This window comes from Ixodes scapularis, unplaced genomic scaffold, assembly GCF_016920785.2.
Source record: "Ixodes scapularis isolate PalLabHiFi unplaced genomic scaffold, ASM1692078v2 PGA_scaffold7__128_contigs__length_106722199, whole genome shotgun sequence".
NCBI lineage: Eukaryota > Metazoa > Arthropoda > Arachnida > Ixodida > Ixodidae > Ixodes > Ixodes scapularis.
In genome coordinates this window covers 97,782,622-97,798,566 of record NW_024609882.1, presented here as the reverse complement: position 1 = coordinate 97,798,566, position 15,945 = coordinate 97,782,622, and the positions used below count along the sequence as shown (strand labels likewise).

Here is a 15,945-nt window from a genome sequence, read left to right as displayed (position 1 = left end):
TTTACTTCCATAGAGATATATGTACTATTAGTTTCCTGCCTGTTACGTTTTCTTTCTCGGTTGTTACGTCTGAAAGTGTCGGCGCGCCAAGCTGCCATGCTGGCTTGGAAGCGAAGCTAGCGGAGCAAAGCCGAACCATGCAATGTGGGAGACGCCCGTCCTCCCTCCTTTTCCGCCTCTCCTCGCTGGGCTTTGCTGAGCTCTGCTTTCCATCTTGCCCGGGTGTGACCTTGGAGCACTGCTCGGACGGGCAGCGAGGCTCTTTCATCTGTCTTTCTCTAGAACGAGGTGCACCTGCATGCACGCTTCTAGTTTCTGTTCCGCTCCATTGCGTGAACCGTGCTGTTTCGGAGTATGTGCACTTTGCACCCGTTGACGACGGTCGTGGCATCGTGAAAAAGGAAGGCACTCTCTTCTAAAGAGAAGAATCGCAATCCCAGCCGGAAGAGATCTGACATCGCAAGGGACTTCGAACCCGCGACGATAACTTTGAACAGCAACGTCGCCAAATGAAAGGAGATTGAAGCGGCAGGCGGATATTACGCGCTTTTGGGAACATGTCAGAGTCGTCAACAGTTCTGTAAGTACACATACAATAAACCATTGCGTAAGAGCTGCTTTCTATCTCATGTAGAGCCCCCCTAAGTGCGTTATCAGGGTGTCTACCAAATAGTTTTTTTCAAATTCCCTGACTTTTCCAGGTTTTCCCTGACTATTTTAATTGAATTCCCTGACCCACAACTACCGACACCAAAACAATATATGATAGATTGATACTATTCACAACGTAAAATATTTTCTTTAAGTTAGATAAACCAAACTTTAGAAGATGTTTAGAATACAGCATTGACCCGGGTTTACTGTTTCAGGGAGTTTGGTCCCAGCACCTGATCAGTACATCAATTCGTTCTCCGAGTTACTTTGTTCAGTGACTCATCAAAAGGAACCACCAGATATGGTACGTTAGAGAGGCTTGCTAGTAACTTGTCTTGGAAAGTAGGGGGCGATACCACGACATATTGTATATCCCACTTTGTCTTTTCCAAGCTGAATTTTTCTGGAAACAGCAAGGCAAACGGAAACAGCAAAGCAGACGCTGCCGCTGAACGGAAAGACCCATGAGTTGTTATAGTGTTCAAGCACCACATGATCCCCGGCCTTAGTAACTTCCTTCTTCAATAAAAAGCCACGACCCACGTCTTCACGGAGAGGCTAAGAGCTTCCGTGGCGGTCGTTAGACGCATTGCCGGAGCCCTACAAGCACTATTGTTACCACCGGACAAAAAACACCCGTTGCTGTCGCGGAAGGCAAGTCCGCATTTGTCGCAGTTTTGAAAAATACGACTGTGCTCTGAGAAACGCTTTGCAGATATTTCATAGCAGTGTAATGTTTCTTACCCTCAAGATGAGTAGCAATTGCCCTATTCCCCATGTTGCTCAGGGAGAACTTCTTGCAGCACATTGCGCAGTGAGCACTATTTGGATCATTTGGAATGGGCTGAATCCAACTCGCATTCGTGCATATGTCCGGGTTTGTCCAGTTGAGATTAAAGGAGCACTTTCTCGACAGCGACATAGTCACTTTCACATACCTCCACTTTAGGAAAATAACAAGATAGAAAGCGCAACCCATAGCCACAAACGCACGTGGCAGAGCTCGTAGAGTACAGGCGTCCAGGTTGCGTTTACGGGGAGGTGCGAAAGCACCATATCTGACAAACGAATGGATCACTAGGCGCGCGCCTCTCAGAGGGTAGATGAATGAACGACGGTTGTTCTTTTTCGAGTGAGTGGTGACTTGTGCTACTTAGTATCGGCTAGAGCAACTGTCTCTCATCGTACTAGAGCAACACCACCTGACTAGAGTCACGAACTAAACAAAATTGCCGCTGCTACTCTGCTTTACTAGTAACAGTGAGTAACTCTTTAGCCGCCATACTTTAGCGTTGCTACCCTAAAGTGTAGCTAATTTAGTGCGAGTGTACTAAAACAACGACGAGTCGCCAGTTTCGCACATGCTCTTGTGTGAAGCATAGCGCGTGGAGGGGGTTGCGACGTCGCACTTGACTGTGCTCGTGGCTATGCCTGCCCGTGCCTGCCGCTTCTAGCGTAAGCGGGCGAGCATGGGATAAATTCCCTGACTCGGCAATCTTTTTGGAAATTTCCCTGACAATTCCCTGACTTTTCCAGGTGTCTTAAAATTCCCTGAAAATTCCCGGTTTTTCCGGCCGGTAGACACCCTGGTTATCGGTTGTTACGTCTTCCCGGATGATACAGTTTTTTCCCCGGTCCCCTGAAAAATGTACCAATGAGGTCCTACTATATTTCTTGAGTGCAGCTCTTAAGCGCCTGTTTCCGGCTCGAGCGGCGTCGCCGTCGCAGTCGGCGTAACCGCGCGTTCCATTATGGGACGTTTCCCATAATGCACATGACGTTACGAGAGTCACTAGGGTCACGAGTGACGTGACGAAGGTCACTCGAGAAGGTCACGACGAAGGTCACGATCTTCACGAGGGAAGGAAGGGTACGGAAAAGGAGGGGGGGCATATCCTTCTATCTGTACCCTCCCCTCGTCCTCCTCAAGGGCAGCACTCTAATTCGGCATTACAGTGAATTGTAAATGTCTCATTTTTTTAATATCAAGTTCCTCATAAAAAACTGCCGGCTTGTTTGCTCGCTCCGGTTGCGCTGGTGCTGCGTTTCAAACTCTACGCCTCGGACGCTAAGCGTAAGATTCAACTTGGACGTGTTTCGAGGCGCGAGAAAGAGAGAGAGAGAGAGGTACAGACAGCGAGGAGCGAGTCATGCACCGCTCACAAAGAAGGAAAGAACTTTAATAAAAACAAACCAGCGTCACCACAAACCAGGAAAGTGAATTGAAGAGGTCGCACGAAAACAATTGCTATACTATTATAATGCAATTAAATGCAAAGGTGCAAGCGAGCTGGACAAGAATGATGAAAATACTAGATTGCGTTCAATTTACCCGCAACTCTTGCACCGGCGCAGAGAAGTGTAGGGCGGTGTACTTCCGGTCGTGTCTGAATACGCATACCGGAAGTACACCTCCCTACACTTTTCTGCACCGGTGCAGAAGGCGCATGTAAATGGAATGCAGCAACTGTTCCCACTTCGCTTTGATCACACAGGGCAGAGCCACCTTGGGGATCGGTTGAACCACGCCTGCTGCACCGCGACTCGGTTCTGAAACAATGCTTGAGAGTTTCGGTACTCTGGGAGCATTCAGTGACTCTAGACAGATCTACCCATTGAAAATGTGACTAGATATTTGCGATGAGGAAGAAAAACTGAAAAGCTCGCGCACATTTCTTGGGTGTGGTCAAACAAGCAGGAAAAAGCTCCAAGAACAGTGTTTCCCCATAATGTTTCTCAGAATTGAATTCAGAGGATGAGCGCTTACCATTCGAAAGAGAGGCTCTACGAAGTACCTCCGGTTCGAAATCTTAAACCGCCAGAATGTCGCGAAGCGGATGGGTCAAAACCAAACCGAATGGGAGGAAGGGGACAACTTGTTGCCTTCAGTCTCTCCCCTCGGTGCTTGCAAACCTGAGCAGCTTGCGAGCGGGGGCACTTACCAGAGGCCGTCCTAGTGGCTGCCCGCACGTCCACGACGCCGTCCTCCAGGCCCACGGCCGTGCCCAGCACCGCCACCTGCGGGGAGGACCGCCCACCGCTTCTCAGACGCCAATCTCCGTGCACCCATCCACCGTTCGTCTGTCGGAGGATTCTCCGGTGCCGGGCCAACATTCTCCGAGCGACTCTTAAAGAGACGCCCGACACGTAAAATCTTTTTTTTAAAGGTAAAACACCCACGTCACTAAAGAGTTTCTTTGCCCAACAAAAACCACACACAGCTTCGCTTCGGCAACACGGAAACCGACGTGACTGTTCCCAGCCCTAATCGCTCGTACAATTTCAATATCTTGAAGCCGATCGCAGACCATGGCACATTCATTGACATCAATATATTCTACGAACGAAATACCTCCGAGGGCCGAGCTCGAGCCCAGCTTCGTTAGACGAGAGTGTTGCACGGCCATGACGTCGATTGCTTCCGCAACGTCCGTAGGGACGGCACCATAACGGGCGCGCCAGCTACCACGCTTCGCCGCTCGGATTGGCCTGCCTCACTGCTCGGCTGGCTTAGCCGCGCACCCAGCACGTCACGCTTGTTCGCTCTTTCCCCGACCGTGCAAACAATAAAGAAGGGCGCGTGGTTGCAATTTAAGCTTGGTCAGCATAATTGCGAGTCTTTTTCCTACTCCCCGAATTACGAGTCTCGTGGATTGCGCAAAACAATCCTTAACAGTTTCCGAAGAAAAGGCTTTTATTTGACGCATATTTTTTTGCCGTACTACGGTGCCTGCAACGCTTCTCCGACCGGCGTGTCTAACGCGTCCTAGAAACTTCCATTTCCGGCCGAGGACGTCGCGAAAGCGCCGGCGTTGCGGCGACGGAGGTGGCCGCAACACCCGCATTTGCTCTTACTTTTCACTGGGACTTCTACCACTGACTGCCAGGATGGCGACATCCAACGAGAGTCCGGCTTCGGTGATTCGTTGCGACTTTTGACGCATGGGTGAAATAGCACGCCAAACGCACCAGTCCAAGATGTGCTCCAGGCACCATACTTGTACGCACAATTGCCAAGATCGCAGCCACGCTTCAAACTACGGTGTGTGGAATGTGCCCTCGACTGGCTTCTCCCATCCCGACCAGGTGTCCAAAGTGGTTCCAAAGTGGCGATGAATTGCGTCCCAAAAGTCTATCTGTCGTGTTTCCGGATGTGGCAATTTCGGCACTTGGTCATAGAAATGCTCGCTTAAAGGACACTTGTGAAGGAAAAAAACTAGGGGTGTGCGAATACCGACTAGTAGCTTTCGAATCGAATACCAAATCGAATCAAGAAAAAAAACCCGAATATCGAATCGAATATCGAATAGTGATTTTATTCGTAGGAATTTTTCAAAGTGTGCTGCGAATGCGATTATTATATGTGCAGAGTATGCGCCTGGTGCAGAATATACGTCTTGTACAAAAAAAAAGCCAAAATGTAAAAAAGTTCCGGTGAAAAAAAAAAAAAAAGCCAGTTGCTGTTGGGCACTAAATATCCAATTTTATGGTGCAAACATAATCTATCTACCCTAAAAGTCACACAAAAAAAAGTTACAGCCACGCGTGCCTTTTTTTTTCTTTAAAAACACAACCTAACACCGCAACTTTTTTTTTTTTTAATATTTGTATATCTCAGAAAAGGGACATTTTGCGATAATTCGTCTCCATTTTAAGGGGAAAAAGTGGCACCTGGGATTTGATTTCACATAAATAAATAGACAGGTGTTAAATCTGAGTAAACAGCAACGAGGTAAACTGGCTTAAACAATATAATCTAAAGCAAGAAAAAAAGAATGTGGTTAGGTGGCGCAAGTCACCGTCCAACTGCCGCTACGCATCCATTTTTCCGTTTATCTATCCTGTTTTAGAGAGCCTTGATTTAAAAGAGGGAGCAACCGAAACTAAAACCACAGAGACGGCTCCATCGCAGATTGATCGTGAATGCTCATGTGTTGTGTTGTCGGGTGGAAAGAAGGCGAACAACATACATGGGTAAATTACTTCCAAAACATAATTTAATTACAATTACAATTACTCTGCTTCAAAAGTAGTTTAATTACAATTACTACTATGTGAAAAGTAATTACAATTACAAATTACTTTTAAAAAGTAATGCAATCACTTTACTATTACTTATTTCTGAGAGCGACCCGACTTGGGCCATATAACTTTAAACGAGTTGTATAGAATGTAATGTATTTGTTCATTCCTTGCCCCAATCTTTGAGGAGGCTTAAGCATGGCTGCATAAATGTCACGTATTGTACTTTGCTTTTATGAATTTTGTTAAATTTATTATAGAACTTGACAGTTTCGGTGCAATGAAGTACTACATTCTTATATTTCAAATCTAAACGATTTTTTTTTTTTTTTGCGGGCTCTATATTTTGCGATTTAGGTCAAAGCTGAATTTTTGGAATAATTCGCGGGTTCTAATTTCCGCGACCGTGGTGGGATCTCAATATAGATTTCAATGTGTTTTCATTTTACCGGAATAGTTCGCGGGACAAAGTTTTTGCGAATTGTAGGCGATTCGCGAAAATTAGATCCTCGCAAAACTTTAGACGTTTACAGTATATAATAGTAAATTAGTTCATATGCTGGAAGACGCCAGATCACTAAAGAAAAAATTGGGTAGACAGCCCTTTGTTAGCCAGGCAAATAAAATGTGACAATTAGTCGTATATGACTATTTTAGAAGTGTTAAAATAAAACTAAACTCCACGCGCGCTAATACGACCACATTAACATGCAAACATCATAATATTGTACATTATTTACACTGAGTTGAAATTATAATGGCTCAGAAATATACAAGGACCGAATCGGGGTTCCCGAATCATTTGTGACAATATTCACAGGTGCGAGGTCAGTCTTTAAAATGCTTACGCAACTAATATTCAAAATAAAACCAACGGGAAATAAACTTGAAAATAACACAAAGATACAAATATGTGACAGTACTGGAAAAGGGAAGTAAAAAAGTGTCAAAAAAGAAAGAAAAATAACTTCAGAGACAATTAAAATTCCCAACCTTTGCTGAAAGCTGAAGCTCAATTTTTTTTTTCTTTCAATATTTTGACATGTTTACGCTATTGTTTTCTCCTCGCAGCACAGACAGCGCTGCATGCCGCCGTTGAGGTAGGGTCCAAAGAGGATTCTCTCTGAGATCCCGGTGTAAGCAACAAAACGACAAACAGTGCGACGCTATTTATGTTCTGCGTGCACGTGTGTGAGTGCGTGTCTGTGTGCGACTGTTTCACTGGGAGCTGGGCCGCTTGTACGAGCGCTGAGGCTTTCAGAGAGGTTCCGTTGGCGCTGCAAAGTTTTGCAAAAGTAATTGTAATTGTGCCTGAAGTTTTACAATTACTAACGCTAGAAAGTAACTAAATTACAAATACAATTTCTTTTAGCCAGAAGTAATTATTACAATGACAAATTACAAAGAAAGGTAATTAAATTACAGTAATTCAATTACTGTAAGTGAATTACTACCCAAGTATGGCGAACAAACAGAAGAGCTACGACGCCTGCCCTGCCTGCCCGAGCTCGACCGACGCTTTCGTCTTTTCGGCGCCTTCTCGCAGTTCGTAATTCAAACACGGCTATCGAGCTGTTGGAAACCCTCCCAAATCTAGGCACACTATTTTTCCGTTCCGTTTCTTCCGCGTTCTTTTCACGAGTAAAGCCCCTCGTTTCAAATTGAAGCGCCGATGTAAAACACACTTGCCACACTCGCAGAAATCGGCTACTGCACCACTGCACGAGCACAGAAAGAAAACCAACGTTACCACGTCGGCGAAACCAACCGAGTTGTCGTTCCGATTCGGAATCCGAATCAGAATTTGCGGTTCGAAAAGAACGACGACGATAACTCGGTTGGTTTCGCCGGCGTGGTAACGTTGGTTTTCTTTCTGTGATCGTGCAGTAGCCGATTTCTGCTAGTGCGACAAGTGTGTTTTACATCGGCGCTTCAATTTGAAACGAGGAGTTTTACTCGTGCAAAGAATTAGGCTTGGCGCGGAATTCCGGCTTCCCAACAATTCCTCTCTGGAAACGGTGCAAGCGGGATGTTTCAGTTGTGATTCAAGGGTAGATTGTGTCATTATCGTGAGTAAATCTTCGTGCTATAAAGTTTGTGGCGTTCGTTACTTTTTTGTTTTCTAACCTGTGCGTTAGATTTTTGTGGAATGGTAGGACCAAGAGCTGTTTCTCGCATGGTCTGTCTAACATCACGGCGCTTACATCGGGAGAAAAAACTGCTTTTTTGTTTGCTCCGCGCCCACCGCGCGTCTTTGGCTGAATATATCGAATATTCGAGTAACCGAATACTAGGAATTCGATTCGCGAATCGAATTATTCGGGAACTTTCTATTCGATTCGAATTCGTATATTCGAGTATTCGCACACCCCTAAAAAAAAACATTTTTTTAAGGAGCCTGGTTGAGAAAAGGAAGAAATGAAACGAATTTATGATGAAAGAGAAATTTTTAGAGCTATATTTACAGCGCTACACGAATTTGTAGTTGGCACCCTCGGGCGCCGCAGAAAAGTGGCTGCTATTTATTCCGTGACTGGCTGCTATTTGTCACGTGGTGGTTGCGCTCTTTCAGAAGCAACCTATGGTCTCTAAAAATTGCTCATTCATCTTTGTTTGAAGTGCAACAAAAAAAATGAAGATTTTAAATAACTTTTAGAACCCAAAGGAAGCTCCTGAAAAAGCGCAAGCAGACCTGATAGACCGGTGCGCCAGTTGGATGACGGCGGTAGTGGCCTGGAGCAAACAAACTTGTGCAGCGGCGTGGAGAAACGTGTTGAACCGGCGGCGCACCACGCTCAGCATGCGACGGCGGTGTGACTTTGAGACGACAGTGGCGCACAGGTCTACCACGTGACCCGCATCGGCTCCCGTGGGTGCCAACTACAAATTCGTTCTGCGTCGTAAATATAGCTCTAAATTTTTTTTTCTTCGTTGTAAATTCGTTTTATAACATTCTTTTTCCATCTACTGTTTAAAAAAAATGTTTTTTTTTCCTTAAACGAGGGTGCCTAAATATTTCTTTTCATTTATTAATGTAGCTCATTTAGATACAGTATGCAGATGTATCTCTTAAAGGGGCGGTGCAACAATTTGCGGACTTTGCCTAATAAATTGCGGGAATTGATCCCGGCCACATATAAAACGAAGGACCGGAAACTATTCTTTCCTGCTTGCCCTAGTTTTCATTAAAAAAAAAAAAGAAATTGGTATCTCTGGCACCCCTCAACTCAACATTGAAGCGGCACCAGCTTCGCCTGTGACGTCATTCGGAGTGGCGTTGGTTTCCGGTTGGGTGCTTCTGGGTCCCGTTTCCCCAGCGATCGCCGGCTTGCCAGGCTCGCCGCTCTCCCGCCGATTCCCGACCAACATGGCGGCATGGGCGGACGGCCTGAGCGACGTCGAGCGCAAGATGCTTGCGACGCGGCGGGCAGTCGAAGTCGAGGTCGAGACACCAGGAACAATAACGATACCAGGATACTACGGACCACGACCAACGCACTCCGTCGAGCGAGGGAAAGACAAAACGTCCGGGTTGCTCGTGTAGCCGCCGTAGGCGCCTCGGGCGATGACGGCGACGGCAGGTTTGGTTGACTTGCGTAGATGGCGCCACAAATCTTTTAGCGGCAATATTAGGCTTTTGAAGCGTTTCTGCATGCCTAAACAACAAGATTTTTTAAACTTAACCTTAAATCAAGCTTACCATTGCCTAACTCTGTCACTTACAAAAACCACTCCGAATGACGTCAGACCACAGGCTCCATTTGCGGCCACCATGTGGCCGCAGGTTGGGAAAAAAAGTGTGTTTTATTTTACGATTACGCAGCGAAATAGAGGTATTTTGGGGTATGGCGGCACTTTTTCTCTTACTTATACCGAAGTAAACAATATAAAAAATACAAGCTGCACATTCGTTCACTGTTAAAATCATTGCACCGCCCCTTTAAAAAGGCCCTGCAATCATATTTAAGCGTCTACCTTTTTTGCGGTTTCCACGTCTTTTGGGGTTCGGGCAAGCCAGCGGGCACAGAGAGAGTAACTAAACATCAGTGCATCCTATTTGAACCGGACGACGCGGAAACGTCTTCCACCTACGGGGGTGACCCGCGGTGCGAAAAGCACGCGATGTGACGTCTTTGGTCCTGGGCATACTACTGGTCAAAGCCGCTAAAAGCTCCCTTTTAGTTGAAATACAAAATATAAGTGGCGCAAACCGTTTCAATCATTCATAAGAGTAATTTCTGTTCACTATTTTAGATGAAAAAAAAAATGCAGTTTAGAAAGTACATAAACAAGAAATGACCCGTCGACATACCCGCCACCAAGCAGTCGAAAAGGCGGTGCATACTAGAAAGGAGTAGTGGGACCAGGCGCAGACTAGGAAAGGTCCTGGATGTTTGCGGTGGTGCTGCGGTCGTTTATGGACCCGAGGACCCGACCAGTTCCGAGCGTTCCGAAGGCCGTTGGCGAGCAGGCTTGGCTTGCGGTTTGGCCGTTTCGCGGTTTGGCAGTGCGATGTGGCTCCCATTCTGAACTGATCTTTACCCCGTGTTTGCTGTTGTTTGTGGTCAGTGAAGTGTTATGCCGAATTAGTGATTAATCGCGCAGCAAATGCAATGCAAGCCGCTCTGGCTGCCCGCTTCATACAGCATATCCAGAACATGCTCTAGTGGCGCCCTCTCGCGCCGTCGACACGGAGTGCGGCAGCCGTGAGCACTCGCTGAGCTCACTACCCCTCCTCTAGTTCACGGCCACTCAAGCGACCAAGGACGTCATAAAGGTTATTTTTTGTTAGTTTTTTTTAAATTTTAATTTGCCTATAACTTTTAAAATAAAGCAAAATTCGAGAAAAGTTTCATTAAGTTACAACGTTCAGTGCGCTCAAGTTTGGTGCAAATTAAAAACCAGTAAATAAAGTCCTTGCTGGGCCCCCTTAAGTGTATCTGCAAATTTTTTTTAGCCACCCAAATTAATTATTCCTAGAGTGAAAATCAATTTAAAAAAAAAAGAGAAAAAGACACTGGCGATAAAAATATGCTTTCTACGGGATAACATCAGTTGCAGTGGACGTAAGGGCACGAGCGAAAATACACAGGGGCATCATTGTCAGAAACGTTTTACGAATGGTCTTGAAAATCGCAACTGCAACATGCAGCATAGAACCTCTAATTAAAAAGTTAAATGGCAAATTTTAGTTTATTAGGCTACTAATTGTCAATTTAAGCCCGTTCCCTTACGTCCGCCACAGCCGATAATGTTATCCCGTAGGAATCATTTCTTTCAGAAAATAGTAATAATTATAATAATAATAAAACGCCCAGCTTTGACAACGCTTCACATGTGTGAGGTTCGATGACCGACAGAGAACCTCCGCTGCCCGTGCTCACGAAGCGGGGAAGTGCAATTTATAGAGACTAATCATCTTATCAGAAAGATGCACACAATCCAGGAAAAGTATTCTTGCAATTATGAGGGAGTTCCTGCAAACACTAAAGAGTTTTGAAGAGTGAAGATTACAAAGGAGAATATCAGCAGGACTCTATTGTTTATTCAAAACAAAACAAGCATCACAAAAACGCATTTGGGCGGCCAGAAGCACGAACTGTGCGCACCCGGTGTGGAACCAGCGAATGAGAGGACACTCCTAGCAATTTGTTTTCAGAGCCACGGTATGCTGGCTGCCGGCCAAATATCCACTTTGAATCTAATATGGCTTTCGACACGTAAGTACACGCTCGAGGATTTTCAACAATATCACGCGAGCGCCGACCGGCCTGTAGATCAGCGCATCATCACGGCCTGAAGTAGCGATATCAACGACAGTACGCGCGTGTGCAGAATTAAAAAACGCGTCAAACTCGGTGTCGGCTGCTACGCTGTTTCCCCAATCACGACCCACCCCTGGCGCGACGCCCACTGCTTGCTCCGCCCCATAAACAGGCGACCTAAAGAGTAATCACAGCGACACACACAATATGCGTCGCAAACACGAACAGCAGCCAGTAGGAAGGACACCTGACACGAGCTTAGTCAGCGAACGAAAAGACAGACAGAAACTTCACGCTAGGCACACGGAGCAGGGATAGTTACAAGGATGAGAGGCATGCGCAGACGAAGGTAAGCAGTGCACAATAAATACGCGAAAACTCGCAGCAACGGAAGAACCACGCAGCAAACACGTACGTGCACACGCACCAGAAGCACGTGCGTCACGCTGCATATCGACGTGGAACTGACGATTTTGGCATTTTGGTGATTTGTTACTTCGATGTCGATTGCGTGAATGATTATATATCAGTGGATTATATTCAGCAGACCGTGAACCGGTGGAGCCTGGCATAAAAAAAATCTTTTGACAATATGAAAAACAATTGAAAATCTTCCTAAAAGCTATATTAGCAGAAAGCACCGTGTTATAAAGGACCACATGAGTTTCGACCACGTTTTCTAGCAATGTTATTTTGCAAGAAACGCAAGAAACCAAGTGTACAACCAGTTTCCGAAGCTGGCAACCACAGTTGGAATCAGCGCCATCCTCGGCAGTTTCCTGAACCTCGCGTAGTCACATTTCAGCCGCCACCACATAGAGGGCGCAACCAGAGATCCAATTTATATTTTCTGTATTTTTTATGATTTCTTTAAAAATTAGGCACGATTAGCAAAAATGTGGGCTAACAATCAGGACCTGGGACAGTAAACTCTATTTCATACTAAATATATTGGCCTAAATGTCTGCCAAAAGGGGCCAGAATACTTGTTTTTGACTTGACTATCAACGAATTCGTGATTTCGCCTATATTCAAGCTTTTTGTTATGAAAAATCAAAGGTGAAATTTAGAAAAAGGGCCTCGGTTGACAAAGCAGATTATGTTTTTCTTTACGAGCCTAGAATTTTATTTAACTGCGCCAATCCCTAAGCGCTGTACTACCAAGTGAAGTTTGCCAAAATTAACTGTTTTTGCCAATTTTCACGTGAGCATTCCGAAAAAAGTTTAGGTCATATTACAATGAAATTTTGTGTAGCCCTGTAATTGCCAACACCTGTAAAAAGTTCCAGATGAAATGATCGAGTAGGCGCCAAAAAATTTGCGACTGAATGTGCTTCCACAAAGTCAGTTTTTCTAAAATCAATATCTGTCAAAATAAGATAAAAAACGAAAAAAGGGCCTCCATTGAAAATGAACGCCACTCTTCTATAACATTCTAAAATTTGAAAAAAATTGAACCAATAAAGCACCCTGCACCACTGTATTACGAAACCATGTTTTGCCAAAAAGGCAAATATTTGCGGGTGCCCACTGAGTTAGCTTTTTGCATTAGGAAAACAAATTCTACATCAGAGGAAAGATAATGTTGTACACTACAAGACGATATATAACGCACAATTTTAGCAAGCTTCAACACGCTACAATTGCATTTCGAAAACGCGGAAAAAGCGTCATATGTCATGGCCGCCGTGGGACCGCAGCCTTAAGAGACACCGGCGACGAAGCGGAGCCAACTGCAACCCGCTGACGGACGTCTCGGAGGTCGTGGACACGACTGGCGATCTCCCGGCAATGGGGCACCCGACAACACTTCTTTGAGTCCAGCGGGCTTAGATAGGGCCGGTGCTAAGCAGCCAAAAGAACCAGCTGGCGACAGCGCATCTGCCACAAAGGCGGGAATCGCCCCACGGGGAACCAGCAGCGAGACACTATCAGCCAGTGAACCGGAGCCAACGACTGCAGAAGGCATAACCTCGTGGGTCAACCCCAGTGGGTCGGGCCAACGTGAAGCGGGCGACATGGACACCAGTCTAGCGACGAAAGTCAACGACGGTGGGGGAAAACAGGACGCACTTCCCGTCCCTAGTGCCACTAAGCCCCTGACTACTCCAAAGTCACCAATGTCAAGAAGGGCTCCCAAGCATCCTCCAACTTAACAAAGTAGTGAAGGGTTTACGCTTTGCTACTCTAAATGCTAGAGGGTTTAATTTTAAGAAACGTGTGACCTCATTGCACGACATCACCATGTCGCACGACCTGTAGCATGCCAGTCAAGCGTAACCTGTCGCTTTTCTCACGCAACTTAGCCCTACGACACTTACTGCGCTAAAAGGATGCCGTGGGGCTGCTCAAGTGCTCACCTGGAGCTCGTCCTGGTCCGGCAGTTCAATGTGGAAGCTCAGGCTTGCCAGGCAGCAGGGGACAAGCTTGCGGAGCTTGACAAACAAACTCTGCAAACACACGCCAGACTGGATTCAAACATCAATTAACTTCAGCTTCAATCCACAGGAGCTAGTCTAGCCACCTTGATTGGGTATAGTCATTTCCCAAAAGCGAGGTTTTGCTTTCAATTAAAGATTTTAGGAGTATTCTCAAAGATAATTCTAATGTTTAAAAACACAATGTTCGAGCATTAAAATGCATCAATCTACGAGAAGTCAAAAAATAAAAAGCAGCTCGGAATGTTGATGCTAGGAGACTCCTTACTTGAATGATGTGGTCGAAGTGCTGGGAAAGAATCCGACTAGGATGTATGCCAGGGAAGAGCTTGGCCCGGTAAGTTTGCATAAACAACTGGAAACGAGCCAAGAAGGATGACGACACAATCAGACGCACTCGAGCTTGTAGGCCCTAAAAGACGTAGCAACATCAGTAGCATATGGCGGTATACATTAGTCACATATTTGCACAAGTCATACAGTCAAAAGCCCTTACTATAAATGAGTTTCATAAAACTGACAAAAAATTAAGTTGTGCAAGTCATTTTTGTCCCATGAACTTGGGGCTATGAAAAATTTTAAAAATGTGAAACAGGTTCACCACCTATTGACACAGAAAGCAACGGCACTGATGCTGTACCTTGCTAATTCCAGGTCTTATATTCTGCGACACTTGTCAAACAATAAGCAACCAAATAGTTTTTCTTTCTTTTTATTTTTTATTTTTTTTTTTTACAAAGAGATGTCACAAATAATAAGACAGTGCACAGTATTTTTAACGCAGAATGTGGACTGGAATCTCCGAGGAAAGTATGACGAAACGCCACGGAAGCCGTTACGAAATCGGCAACACCTATTTCGCTGGTTAATCTGTACAAAACAGTGGTAAATTGAGAAGAAAAAAATTTGAAACTCGCCGCAATGGGAATTGAATCGACGACCCCACGACTCTTAGCTCGACGTTCTACCACTGCACTAATGAAGGGGTAGACGCGAGGCCAGCCCACCTGTCTCTACCCTGCCGAACTTTACTAACTGCTTGAGTTCGGACAGTTTATAGAACAAGAAGTCCAGAACATAGAAAAAAGGACAGAGTTTAAGATAAAGTGACCTGTCATAACCAAAGAAAAAAAAAAAACTCCCACAATGTCCACTGCAAGCTTCAAAGAATTCCGCCGAAACACATTCCCTCTATACCGACTACATCTGTAGGAAGGTAATACAATCGAGCCTGGTGATATCACACCCGGGCATTTCGAACTATTGTTTATATTGAACAGTCCAAACAACCCCATGAAAATCGCATGGAATAGTATAGGAGCATTGTTTTTCTGTATCGAACTCCCATGGCCGGGACACTCCATATAGCCACCTAAAACGGCCGCTCCTCGCTTCTCCCCGATCAGATTGTGCCTTGCGCCGGCGGCGCGCACATAGCTCCCATTGGGGGGCTGGCAGACTGCCAAACCAGCATACGCGCACGGGGTAACAGGGATGCGCAACAAAAAAGCAGTTGTTACAAAAAAAAAAAAAGGTGGAGGAAGGCAGAATTAAGGGAGGTGCTCGCTGTAGGAACGGTACCGTGTGCTCTTTCCCCGAACACCGCTGTTGCTGCGCGACTCCTTATCCTCAGAATAAAAAAGGTAAAAAAAAATATAAAAAATTGTCATGTCAGTGTGTTGACAACAATGGTTGAGCAATCACACTTTGAACACTTTATCTTCAACAACCTTTTTCTTTTGCCGTTTTTGCTTTGTGCGTTGCTCTTTTTTTGCCTTTCTTTTTTTTTTTTTGCTGTCTGAATTTAGTGAGGTTTCTTTTTTCTGCTTGCTTAAAGGAGCTCTGCAACGATATTCAATTGGAATGTTTTTCTCTCTACACGAGCTTACTGGCACACCTGGGACTCAAGGATACTCACACGCAACGCCACTGGCCAAGAAACTCCTTTGTTGCGGTGTAATTTCAAGGACAAAAGCGATCATTTTCATTCAATCTCTCCTTTGCAAAATTTCATGACGTAACTCGGGGATCGCAGTACACCCAAGTGACGATATTTGAATGCGGTT

At 45.4% G+C, this 15,945-nt stretch overlaps 1 protein-coding gene across 3 annotated transcripts in view; it reads right to left on the bottom strand.

Annotated features, from left to right (window-relative positions):
* Window positions 1-15,945, bottom strand: part of LOC115323621 (C2 domain-containing protein 5) — a 157,776-nt gene that overhangs the window by 26,627 nt on the left and 115,204 nt on the right. For all 3 annotated transcript variants that reach the window (XM_040212497.2, XM_040212499.1, XM_040212498.1), the window contains 3 exons: window positions 14,148-14,234; window positions 13,802-13,891; window positions 3,597-3,672 (listed from right to left, as the gene is read on the bottom strand). In XM_040212497.2, coding sequence (XP_040068431.1) covers window positions 3,597-3,672; window positions 13,802-13,891; window positions 14,148-14,234 — 253 coding nt within the window. The remainder of the gene's footprint in view (window positions 1-3,596; window positions 3,673-13,801; window positions 13,892-14,147; window positions 14,235-15,945) is intronic.